Genomic DNA, 13,516 nt, shown 5'->3' with positions numbered 1-13,516 from the left:
TGCAGCTGGTGGCCACACCAGATACTGACTGTTACTTTGATTTTGACCCCCCCTTTGTTCAGAGACACATTTTTCCATTTCTGTTAGTCACATGTCTGTGGAACATGTTCAGTTTATGTCTCAGTTGTTGAATCTTGTTATGTTCATACAAATATTTACACATTTTTACACATTTTACACAGTTTGCTGAAAATAAACGCAGTTGACAGTGAGAGGACGTTTCTTTTTTGCTGAGTTTATATTCCCAATCTTGCGAAATCCATAGATTAGGGCCTAATGAATTTATGTCAATCGATTGATTTCCTCATATGTAACTGTAACTCAGTAAAATCTTTGAAATTGTTGCAGTTTGCGTTCATATTTGTGTTCGGTATAGATACAGAGCATTAGGAAAGCATTCAGACCCCTTCCCTTTTTCCACATTTTGTTACATTACAGCCTTACTTTAAAATTGATGTAATAATTTTTTCCCTCATCAATCCCCATAATGACAAAGCAAAAACAGGTATTTAGAAATGTTTGCAAATTCTTTAAAACAGAAATACCTTATTTACATAAGAATTCAGACACTTTGTTATGAGACTCGAAATTGAGCTCAGGTGCATCCTGTTTCCATTTATCATCCTTGAGATGTTTCTACAACTTGGTTCTACAACTTGGTCCTACAATTTAATTGATTGGACATAATTTGGATTGGCACACACCTGTCTATATACAGTGGGGAGAACAAGTATTTGACACACTGCCGATTTTGCAGGTTTTCCTACTTACAAAGCATGTAGAGGTCTGTAATTTTTTATCATAGGTACACTTCAACTGTGAGAGACGGAATCTAAAACAAAAATCCAGAAAATCACATTGTATGATTTTTAAGTAATTAATTTGCCTTTTATTGCCAAGTCAACCAGCGTTTTTCTCTTAGGTCCTGTTTTTTCCCCAAGTCTCTGTTTTTCTCGTCCTCCTGGTTCTGACCCTTGCCTGTCCTGACTGAGCCAGCCTGCCGTACCACTCTGCCTGCCCCTGACCTCGAGCCTGCCTGCCGCCTTTTACCGTTTTGGACTCTGACTTGGCTATGAACTCTTGCCTGTCCCCGACCTGTCTTTTGCCTACCACTTGGACTATAATAAATATCAGAGCTCAAACCATCTGCCGCCTGTGTCTGGATCTGAGTCTCGCCTTGTGTCGTTATAACTCGCATAAAAAGGTTACATGGAAACCTGTTTACTGTAACAAATTATTGCTGAAAGAGAGATACAGTAAGTATGACACACACTCCACATTATGACAAACGTTTTAACTTTAATTGGTTGATTTAAGATTTTACATAATAGTAAATGTACTGGTTACACGTGTTATGTTTTAAAAACAGCCACCAGAGTACATGTACAGTATACCTCAACTTCAACGTTTCAGACTCGTTCTATATGCTTACCTTCACACTCCTACATTAGACCCAACAGCGATGTGGACAGCTCAAACAACACTTCAATTCAGTCCAACAAAGTCCAGAGCAGCTGCATCTATTTTACCCTTCGCAAAGTCCAGAATACTTTAGTAGCGATTGTCCTGAAAGCCCCCCATATCATCCTGGTATTATGCCCAAATAGAGAATTTCAAGTCTAGCACCAGAATAGCTTGATATGATTGGCTTGGCAAAAAGTCAGTCTGTGTTCCTTTCCTAACATCTGTGAGTTGAATACTGGCACTTCACAGCAACATGTTTTTTGGTGGTGCTTTTTTTAAGATGTTGAATTTAAAAGGAACTATAGTTGTACATTGTTATTTTTTAATCAAGTACCACAATCCAGAAGATGACTGTCAGATTCAAGTAGAATATGGAGCAACTATGCATATCTTACATCCAGTAAGATGGTCTCATTACACCAAGCTGGGACATATCAGAATGCCCTTGAAATCATGACAAACATAGTTGCTAAGAAATCAAAAAGCTAAAAAAACAGAAATGGTAATACTCAAAATAAATGTAGAAAAAAAATATGTGTGACATGTAAGTAAACAGCATTTCAAAGAGACATTGAAGCACATATGGCAGAATGCATACAGATGAAATGGTTATGTTACTCAAAGAACAATAATTAGTGCATCAATCATATTACATACTATTAGTGTAAGACATTGTGCATCATGAGTGTGTGTCGTAGTGTCCCTCATAAAAAAATACTACAGTTTGTTCTAGAATACTACAGTATTTACTATAGAAGTATGTAGTAAACTGTAGTATACTATAAAATTGTATACACTGTAGTATCCCTCGATCATGTGTAGGACTTAGTATAGAATTTTGTAGTACTGTAGAATACTATAATAAATACTACAGTATTATACACAAAAAAACACTAGTAAATTCTACAAAAAAGTCAGCAAAAATACTACAGTCCACAAAAAAAAAATCTTTTAAACTGTAGTATATACTACAGTATATCATTTGTACATACTGCCCATTCCCCTCCCCCATGTCCCAATTTGGGCCACCCGTAAGTTTGAAACCTACATGCCAAGTATAGACCATATATTGTGTTCCCTATGGTTATAGAAAAGAGTAGAAGATCTGAACTCTCCGTGTCAGAACCCAGCACTACCTACAGGTTATGGAAAATTTGCTCTTAGTATTTCTCTAGTAGGTTTCTTCAAGGAGAATGCCCCCCACTTCTATGTCAAAGATAATACAACAAAAACACTACAGTACATACTACAGTCTGCAAAAACATTACCGTAATTAATATAGTATACACTACTGTTTGTTTTTACTACAGTATTTATACTATAGTAAACTGTAAATACTACAGTAAAGTTAGCAAAAACACTACAGTGAATACTGTAGTATTCCTACCATAGTGTAGACTATAGTATTTCTTCATGTGGGATGTTTGACATTTATAGACATTGTGCATGAGAGTGTGTTGTTGAAGTTTGCTTGCATAAATATGGGTTTATAGCACTGGATGACACACCCACAACAATCTCAAAAATGTAAAGAGAACACTTGTTTAATGCTACATTGACACAAGGGCAATAGCTATGGTTTAATGAGCATAATGGTGATGGTGGTGCTATGTCTGTCCAGAACTCCAGGCTGGGTTACAGAGCCTGGCCACTCTGTCCTGCCCTTCCTCCAGGTAGGCAGGCTCCCCATGGGGGGCTGTGTGTGTGTGGGGGGGGGGGGGGGGGGGGGGGGGGCCTTCAAGAGGTCAGGCATGTGGCTGTATGGTCTGGCCTGGGGGTGAGAGCGTGCAGGATCATAGAGAGAGAAGAGAGAGAATTTACAACTGCCAGGTCGCAGTTGTAAATGAGAACTTGTTCTCAACTAGCCTACCTGGTTAAATAAAGGTGAAAAAAAGGGAGGCTCCCTGACCATGGTATTAGTGGGGGATTAAGTCAGGCTGCTAGGAATGGAGGATAGCCGATTGGCGGTCATGAAGGCGTGTAGACGACTATCCAGAATCAAGCAGCATCTCACTAGCTTACCTAAGAGTATTTGTGGGGGTGGGGAGAGGAGGAAGCCACACCCAAGTAGCCACACCGAAAAGGAGGGGTTTGCAGCAGAAGGAAGTGGGGCGTCCCCTGACCACAGTATAGGTCTGTAGCATCACAGCAGTGGGCCTATAGGAGGTCAGGCAGGTGGCTGTAGACCGAGTCCAGCAGGGTCTGGCTGGCTTCCTGGCTCTTGACCCCGGCAATCTCGAAGAGGCGATCCAGTTTGTCCTCTGCCATGGGGATCGCCTCGATGACGTGCAGCTCGTCAAGGTTTAGGATGTGCAGCATGTCGTCGAAGATGGGCTGCAAGTCGCACGGGTCCAGCCGGACCTGACGCAGCACCGTGTCTTTCTTCTCTGGAAGTCACAGAGGAGAGGAAGAAAATGTCAGAATGAGGAGGATAGACTGCAACATACTGTGGATGTTAGCTACAGCTTGTTGTTGTCCATAAAATAGGAAATCATGAATGACTAAATTAGCAGTCACGTTCTGCTGCTGGGAATAAAATCCCAGTCATCCTTATGATGACTTAGACGTATTTCTCAAAGATTTCATAGTTGATGACTTGCTATAATGGAGTATGAAATCAGGTGCACTTTATAACCAGAAGGGGGCAGTAAATACAAATACGTCACCTCTGTAGGAGCCAGTTGCTGAGCATAATTACTGAAACAGAACTGTGTCATAATATGTGCTTACCTTTGGTGATGAATGAGCCGGTCCTGCTGAGGGCGGAGTCTTTGCTGGAGGTGGAGTCACAGCGGAGCAGAGGCTCTGATTCGTCGGGGAAGAAGCCCTTGGTCCGGTCCACAGGAGACTGCTCCACCACCACCCCAGGAGACTCCAAAGACTTGTGGACAGGACTGTGGCTCGGGGTTACATTCACAGTCATCAGCTGGTTCAGATTAAACTGCAGAGAGGGAGAGGGGAGGAGAGAAAGAGAGGGAGATGGAGAGAGAGAGAGAGAAAGGTATATTATCTACTTCACTTGCTTTGGCAAGGTTAACATATGTTTCCCATGCCAATAAAGCCCCTTGAATTGAATTGAGAGGGAGAGGGGAGGTGAGGGTCAGTGTCCGTGTTGGAAACCAATGGCTGAGAAAGCAGTGTTCTGAGTCACGCTGTTGTCCGGACAGACCACTGCACCAAATACCCCAGTTTCGTACTCCTAGTTATCCGTACACCTCTGAAGGCTCTTGCGTCTTGCTTGCCACTCTGATGATTTAAAGTATGGTATCTGTGATGACTCAAAAGCAATTTGCGACTGTTTGATAGTGGGAACACCACTCAATGGTGACTTTGATCCTGACTGCAATTGTGTCCAGCCAGTGACATGCTGAGAAGTGCCAACGCTAAAGAGATTGCTAGATAGTTGGAAGATATCCTGACACTCACACCTCACCATTGTCATCAACTATTAGCAATTCAAGAGCTGAGTGCTCAGGCTTGTCATGTCACAGACAGTCAGTGACTTTCTTTAGCAATTGCTGACTTTTGAATCATTTACACATCACGACTTATGCCTACTATGGTACAAGTGGTTATTATTAGGCTTTGGGATACACCTGCACAAGTTTGGAAACAGGCCATTTTACGCAGTGCAGGGAGAGGACAGGGAGCTCCTGTGTGCCCAGCCCCATGCAGCCCGCGTCAGGTGACACAGTGGGCCAACCCACAGCCCCAGACCACCCACTCCCATCCGTGATTCTCTCTCCTTGCCTCAGGGAGTGTACACAACCGGCCAGACATGAAAGGGATTCTGTGGACTTGGACAGAGCAGGAATGTACTGCCCACAGACCACATGGGCCCAGTCACACACTACCAGGTATAGTACACCACTGTGCTTGCCCTAGGGCTCAGGCAAGACATAAATAACAGTCTTCTTCGGTATGGTAATGTAGTGAACTGGTGGTGTATAGACTGGATGAGCTCTTGAGAGACTTACATTTTGACTTCGGAACTGTAGAAAAAAAGGCTCTGCTGTGAGTGAGGCACGAAGGAAATGGTAAAGGGCATTTCATACAGGCGATGGAAATGCAATGGAAAACTTTCAGGGTGCTGAAAATCCAATAGAACAGTTCAATATGGCTTCACAGAAACACAATGGAATTTCATGCAGGTGATGGGAGTGCAATGGAAAACTTCTGATGCGAACATAAAATCCAATATAAAACAGCTTGATGTGGCATCAGACAGACCTCACTTACTTCTGCGTGTGTATATGATCCATATGCAGCCCCTGCTATCTCCCCTATTTGATAACAAGTTCCTCTGTGCACTAGGTCAGATAGGCAGGCAATGACACGTCTACGATGACTGGAGCACTACGCCGCCCTGGCCAAATTATGTTACAAACAGCTGTTACAAAACCGACCAACTAACCCTCCAGAGAATCCCCTGGAGACTAAAAATACTTGAACTCAGATCGACTCATCGTGGAGAATTAGGAGAAAACAGGGGGAAATGGTGTCACCGTTCCAGATGCTTCTCTGAGTTGTCAGTAGCCAGTGACTGAGTCATTAGAGGAGAGACAGTGATCTGGCTGAGTCACTGACATAGCCTGTCAACACACACACAGCAGACCCCAGGGTAGGGACATTGTCACGCATCACACAATCACGCACACACTCAAACACACAATAGACACGCTAGGGGGTCTGGCCCTGTGTAGGGAGGAACTGCTGAGGCATCAGAGACACAGAGAACATCCACATTTTAATTCGATCACAAATAACACTGATATTTTGCTGAATCTACAGAGTAGCTGTGATTAATTAATGTGAGTAGCTACAAATTTTGGCGCTTAGGAGAGATGTGTTGCATGTTTAGTCATAAACCCTGTTCAGCAGCAAAATACAGCAGGCTATGGAAAAACTGCAATATCAAAAGACATTGTGGGTCAAGAGAGCCTTTACCTGTGTGGGTCAAGAGAGCCTTTACTTGTGACGCTGCAACCACTGATTTTCCAGCTGATACTAAACATCTTCCCCAACAGATGTGATGAAGGGCCTACCTGAAAGTACACGGTGATGAGCTTGATGCTCCTTTCCAATAAATATCCAGGGGCTTATTCTGGTGACATGAAGATAGATGCTTGCCTGCAGTTTGACAAATAAAAATGATCACTCTTTTGTCCATAATAATCTCATCATGTAGGCTATACGCGCACTGTATCTGCCAGCTGTTGGCTAGAAAGCATGTGCCAAGACCAGAGTGGGCACATTCGCTATATAGCGCAGCATTTTTACTGACAAAACCAGTTGAAAAAGCGATGGAAACCCATTTAACTTGTATTTTTTATTTGGTTCATGGGAATTTAACGGCAAAAGTTGTTTTTATGTGCACTACGTCACCACGCACAGCCTTTTATGCGAAACAAGGCAATTTGATAGAAACACATCTCTGGTTGAAAAATGCGCATAATGTTTTTATGCAGATTTTAGAATATTCACATGAACATCAGTCGCCAATTGGATGGAAACCTAGCTACAGTACATATGCATTATGAAAAAACACGCTCTGGGGAGGGGTTGGGGGTGGGATAGAGGGGGGACACAAACACACTAAGATTGGGCCTTTAAATCATTAACTGCTTTTCTGGGGATCTCACTTCCAAGGAGACAAGTGGTGTTTCCCCAGAAAATAATCACTGATTCACGATTGGAGTGTTTCATTTGTGTATCGCTCTAGTATGAACTATCAAAAAACAGTATGTATGGGTAAAACAGTATGTAAACATTATTAAAGTGACCAGTGTTCAATGACTATGTACATAGGGCACCAGTCTCTAAGGTTGCACAGTAGAGTACAGGGTGGTAGCCGGCTAGTAACAATGACTAAGGTTCAGGGCAGGGTACAGGGCGGAGGCCCGGCTAGTGGTGACTATTTAACAGCCTGAAGGCCTGGAGATAGCAGCTGTTTTTCAGTCTCTCGGTCCCAGTTTTGATGCACCTTTACTGTCTCCACCTTCTACATGGTAGTGCTGTGAACAGGCTGTGGCTCGGGTGACTGAGGCCCTTAATGATCTTCTTGACCTTCCTGTGACACTGGGTGCTGTAGATGTCCTGGAGGGCAGGCAGTGCACCCCCAGTCATGAGTTGGGCTGACAGCACCACACTCCGGAGAGCCCTGCGGTTGCGGACGGTGCAATTGCCATACCAGGCGGTGAAACAGGCGTAATCATGCGTACCACTGTTGTGTCATGAGCAAACTTGATGATTGAGTTGGAGACATGCATGGCCACGCAGTCATGGCTGAACAGAGAGTATAGGACGGGGCTGAGCACGCACCCTTGTGGGGCCCCGTGTTGAGGATCAGCGTGGCAGAGGTATTGTTACCTCAACACCTGGGATCGGCCCGTCAGGAAGTCCAGGGTTCAGAGTCAGGGCCCCGAGCTTATTGATGAGGGTGTTAAAGGCTGAGCTGTAGTTAATTAACAGCATTCTTACAAATGTATTCCTCTTGTCCAGATGGGATAGAGCAGTGTGTAATGCAATGGTGATTGCGTCATCTGTGGATCTGTTGGGGTGTTATGCAAATTGTAGTGGGTCTAGGGTGTCGGGTAAGGTGGAGGTGATATGATTCTTAACTAGCCTCTCAAAGCACTTCATGATGACCGAAGTGAGCGATAGTCATTTACTTCAGTTACCTTCGCTTTCTTGGATACAGGAACAATGGTGGATATCTTGAAGCAAGTGGGGACAACAGACTGGGATAGGGAGAGATTGAATATGTCTGTAAAATCTCCAGCCAGCTAGTCTGCACATGCTCTGAGGATGCGGCTAGAGATGTCATCTGGGCCGGCAGCATTGTGAGGGTTAATGGGCAAAGTAGGTGTTTAGCTTGTCCGGGAGCGAGGCGTTGGTGTCCGCGACAAGGCTGGCTTTCCCTTTATAATCCATGTCTGGAGTCCCTGCCACATACTGAACATCTTGTGTCTGAGCCGTTAAACTGTGTCTCCACTTTGTCCCTACACAGTTGTTTTGCCTCTTTGATTGCCTTACGGAGGGCATAGCTGGTCTGTTTGTACACGTCCATGTTCTCAGTCACCTTGCAGAGGTTAAATGCGGTGGTTTGTGCTTTCAGTTTTGCAGGAATGCTGCCATCCATCCACGTTTTTTTGTTTGGATAACATCCTCTATGCACTTCCTGATGAACTCAGTCCCCAACTCAGTTTATACGTCGATACTATTCTCTGAGGCAACCCGGGACATTTCTCAGTCTAGGTGATCAAAATAAACTTGAAGCATAGAGGAGCAAAATTGACACATGATCTGATTTGCCGAAGGGAGGGCGGGGGAGAGCCTTGTAGCTGTCATGGAAGGAGGAGTAGCAATGGTCAAGAATGCTCGATGAGCGAGTAGCACTGAATATGTGTTGATAGAAGTTCGGTCGCGTTTTCCTCAGATTTCCTTTATTAAAGTCCCCAGCTACAATAATTGCAGCCTCAGAATATGTGGTGTCCAGTTTGCATAAAGTTGAGTGTAGTTCCTTGAGAGCCAGAAAACTCTCTTGGGAGGTAATGCGGTCAGCATTTGATGGTGAGGTATTTCAGATCGGGAGAACAAAAGGACTTGAGTTCCTGTACATTACCACAATCACACCACAAGTAGTTAGTCATGAAACATACACCTCTACCTTTCTATTTCCTGGAGAGTTATTTCTTCCTGTCCGCGCAATGGACAGAGAACCCTGCTGGCTGAATGGTAGGGGACAGTATATCCGGAGAGAGACATGATTCCATAAAATAGAGTACGTTTCAGCCCCTAATGTCTCGCTGTAAGGAGATCCTTGCTCTGAGCTCGTCTACTTTATTGTCCAGGGACTTAACGTCAGCGAGTAACATACACGGAAGTGGTGGATGGTATGCATGCCTCCAGAGTCTGACTAGGAGCCCACTCCTTATTCCTGTTCTCCAGCAGCGGAGTCTTGGAGCTGCCCCTGGGAAGAAGGGAACTGTCTTGGGGAGTTCAAACAAAGGATTAAATTCAGGGAAATAGAATTTCTGGTCAAATTGCTGGTTGATCTCCAATCTAATATCCAAAAGTTATTTTCTGCTGTAGGTAATAATGCAAGAAATGTTCTGAGCAAATAATATAAGAAATAATATTTTTTAAATACTGCAAAGTTGGCTAGGAGCTAGAAATAGGGGAACCATGTCTGTCGGCACCATCTTCCTGTGCAGACTGGAGAATGCACCTGGGCCTCTGAACGAATGAATGGACCTTTAATGGGAGTAGTAAACACTTAATAATGTCTGAAATTGGATTCCGTGTGTAGCATTGTGCCTGAAGGGGAGGCTAGAACTCGTATTATGAGAAGTGGCCTTGGTGTGGATGGAAAAGCCCCTACTGGGAGTAGAGGAAGGACCAGAGGGAAAGAAGAAGAAAACAGACAGAGGCAGCTGGCTAGGACCTTTAGGACAATACTTTTTCCCAAGCGGGGATTAACACAACAACCACTGAAGCACTAAGAGAGAATCTTCATTCTGTTAAAGCAGTTTGTTTCCGAGGAGTTGACCTGAGGTCTTGCGTGCCACAGAGAGCCAATGTGTTGTGATGTTTAATCTCTTCCTCTAAATGCATCATTCAGATGACTGAGTGCTTTTTTTGAGCAGGCTAAAACATGTCTGTCTGGGGCACAGAGGAGAGAGGGAGGGTGCCCCAGAAATACCTTACATGCTGAGCAGATTGGGGCTCCAACTACACTCATTTCACTTTATGGGGAGGGTGTTTTGTCTGACATAACGTCATGTTGGTCAGGTTCCTTGCTGACTGAAGCATCATAACACGTGCCCTAGACTTTTGCAGCTGCAAAGAAACAGACAGTGAGAAGTAAAAACACTTTATTTTGACCATTAGCTGGGGCAAAACTGTTTTTGCGGTGACATTATCAGTAAAAGGATATATCTCTGTGTCCTAGGGTAAACTACTACAGTGTTCAAAGGCCCTTCAGCATCATTGGTCTATGGCTAGGCCTCATTTAACACTGACAGTACAGTGACTCCATCAGTCAGCCCTAACCAGCTGAGACCGAGGGCAGGAGGAGAGACAAAGCTCAGCTCACACTGCAGCTATGGTCATCTGCAAGATTAAACAGGAGGACATGCTCCACATGCATACCAACACACGCTGACACATACAGTACATGCTGACACACACACGCACAAACAACTTGGATCAGCCTCTGTCCTTTCTGCTTCAGGCTCCTTGCCTTACAGCTATGATGAAATCACACTATTGGAATGAGAGAATATCAGCTGGGGAGGCAGATCAGCAATGTTTGGGGCTCACCACCTGCGGTTTGTTTAAAAACAACCCAGTCATGGAGGATAGCTCCAAGATGTGTCTTAATGAATTAACAAAACTGGGGTGGCAGCAGGAAACAGTATCCCCTCCCTCTCTCCTTTCCTCCCTCCCTCCTTCGCTCCATCCCTCCCATACATAAGGCAGCCAGCCCACTCTGGTGGAATCACCACACACAGACACCTCATTTATGAATCACACGGATGGGGAAGTCTTACGTCAGTGGAACCACATGGTTGTATATTATACCTCTAAGGAAGAATACCATATGTGTACACCTACAATACTGTCTGTCTGCAGCATTTCTGTCTGGTACCAATAAGAGGCACACTGCATGATGAATGGTCATCCCTCCTTACAGAGTTTTCCTCATGAATTACCATTTCCTGGTGGTTTACTCTTAAGTTATTTATAACACATGACCCAGTGCTGATTCAATGGAATGAGGAGAAAATCTGTAGAAATGGCCAAGAGTGTACTGAGGAAAAACAAGGGAGGGAGGAAGGGGAGAGAGCAGCCTCCAGCACATTATGTTCCCTACTCATACTGTGCTTCTGCTTCCCTGTTCCCTCCCTCACCAAATGATTTATTACCTGCAATCTCCTCCACCATTGATTGAGACAAACCACACTAGATATTATCATCATCCAAGGATTATTAAGTAGTGACGACAAGCAGAATTACAATAGGCAGCCTGTAAGATATATCTCCGGGTCTCAATATCTCTCATAAGACGACCATAACAAGCCCTTAACTGTAAGAATCTAACCTTGAGCAGAGAAGGTCACTGGACATGGGGATAATATGATATGTATCTGAGAGATGGGAGGAAGTTAGGAGAAAAGTGGAGCGTGATGAATGATCCACTTTCGCTACTGGCCAGTCTCTCTACGTTGACCTCTGTACTGTACAGTAGCGCCAAGCCAGGACAGTCACGAGGGCCCTTCCCTTAAGGCAGGAGGGCTGGTCACCACTCTTGTGACTTGTTTAAATTAACGTTGTGATCCCATATGTGATTTCTATGTTTGCGTTCACGTTGAGTGACTTTGTGAGTGACTTTGTACTCTAGAGATTTGGTGAGATAAAATGAGAACCTGAAGGCTCATTAGTGAGGAGTGCCATTTAGCCCAAATAGCCCACCTGTGATTCAAGATGGGAGAGTTCACTGGAGGACAGAACAGATTCTCTTTGCCAGTAGGGCTTACCTGAGGATTGTCTTCCATGATGCCCCGTATCTTCTCCACCACGTCAATGCGGCGGTGGCGGTGCAGGGCGTTGATGAGCTTGGCTAGGTTGGCGTCCCCATCGCGGATGGTCCAGTGCTGCAGGGCAGCGTATGCACGCTCGTGGTCTGACTGGTAGCCGTTGGAGAATGCTGCCACTTCACGCTCCGTGGCATTGGCCAGGGATTGGTACATGTCAATCCAGTGGCTGCCAATCTGAGCTGCCACCAACTTCAGGATGTCCACACCTGGGTAAAGAGAGGAGAGAACAGGTACATTTTATGCGATGTCTGAAATAGACTGGAGCCATTGATTAACAATGGATGTCACTCTTGACTAATAAGTCAATCACTAATTCACATGGACTCTGTTGATCATGAGACATGATATGATCATTTACCCCTTCAGACTTTTCAGCCCTTCCTTCATTTATAGTAATTATGCCCATTAAGTACTTAGAAATCAAATTAAAAGAGCATACAATTATATTACTTGATTTTTCCTTAATTGTAAGGTTGTATCAGTTAAAAGCAATAGTCAACACTATGACTAGTGCATCAACAAAAAATGGGTCCTCTTGAACCACACTGAGCCATTGTTCCTTTCTTATAAAATGCTATTAAGTGAACACAGTGAATCTAAGATTTGTGTTGTAGAGATGTAGAGAGTGAGTTTGTATGTGTGTGTTACATAAGGATTATGACCTCTCAGTTACCCTAAGCCTAAGGTCTCAGTTAGGGGGTAATCAGAACAGTTTTAGCCGGCCTGCACGTCTGGTTGCTGCTTATGAGCGATGCACCGTCATAAACTAGTGGATCCAGGAATACACTCTCTGAAAGTGATCTCTCACCAAGCTTTACCTTAGCAGATGCATCTGAAGTTCTCCACTACCCTCCACCTCTCCGCACCTCAGAACTGGCAGCCCATCTGTTCCCTCTGCACACCCTGTCCAGACAGACTCAGCGTGACTCATAAAGCTGAACTGGTCTCAACCAGATGGAGGAAGTGTTACTTTCAGTATATGAAGACAACCTCCTGATGGGTTCAAAGCCCCTTGAAGAACTGCCTGCCTGTCCTCCTGTCCGGCTTTTTGTGCTTTAAAGTAACACTGCCTATGTAGTTGAAGTAGTAGTAGTAGAAGTAGTAGTAGTATTAGAAGTAGTAGAAGTAGTAGTAATAGTAGAAGTAGTAGTAATAGTAGAAGTAGTGGTACTACACTGCTGATCTAAGATAGACACTCCATTGAAATGATGTTGAGAATGCTCTTTCAGAATCTCTCTCTGATAATCCCAATAGGCATGTGTGAGAGTAGCTGGTGCTGAAACAAAGGTCCTTAGTGCCAGTATGGAACATGGTTAGGCTCAGCTGCAGACTCAGCAGGTTGGTTGTCCTTTTCAGCCAGGGCCACTACCAAGGTATAAGACACTGCCTAAGCTCAGAGATAGAGCCCAGAGTTTCTCCTGACCATGTTAACTGACTGGGAAATAAACCCA

General features: G+C 44.3%; 1 protein-coding gene and 1 non-coding gene across 2 annotated transcripts in view; one reads left to right on the top strand and one right to left on the bottom strand.

The window, feature by feature from the left end:
* Positions 1-2,612: 2,612 nt before the first annotated feature.
* On the top strand, positions 2,613-2,665 carry LOC120019779. Its single transcript, XR_005472388.1, has one exon. It is a non-coding gene; the product is annotated as a U7 small nuclear RNA (small nuclear RNA).
* Positions 2,666-3,190: 525 nt separating this feature from the next.
* The window catches only part of LOC120019010 (tumor necrosis factor receptor superfamily member 21-like), a 33,605-nt gene continuing 23,279 nt past the window's right edge, over positions 3,191-13,516 (bottom strand). Inside the window, exons 4-6 of the mRNA XM_038962196.1 lie at positions 12,006-12,271; positions 4,195-4,405; positions 3,191-3,851 (exon numbers count right to left, since the gene is read on the bottom strand). Of these exons, the coding sequence (XP_038818124.1) occupies positions 3,622-3,851; positions 4,195-4,405; positions 12,006-12,271 (707 nt within the window). The 3' untranslated portion in view covers positions 3,191-3,621. The remainder of the gene's footprint in view (positions 3,852-4,194; positions 4,406-12,005; positions 12,272-13,516) is intronic.

Source organism: Salvelinus namaycush, chromosome 24 (genome assembly GCF_016432855.1).
Source record: "Salvelinus namaycush isolate Seneca chromosome 24, SaNama_1.0, whole genome shotgun sequence".
Taxonomy (NCBI): Eukaryota; Metazoa; Chordata; class Actinopteri; order Salmoniformes; family Salmonidae; genus Salvelinus; species Salvelinus namaycush.
The sequence above is the reverse complement of the archived record's forward strand: the minus strand, read 5'-3'. Positions and strand labels throughout refer to the sequence as shown.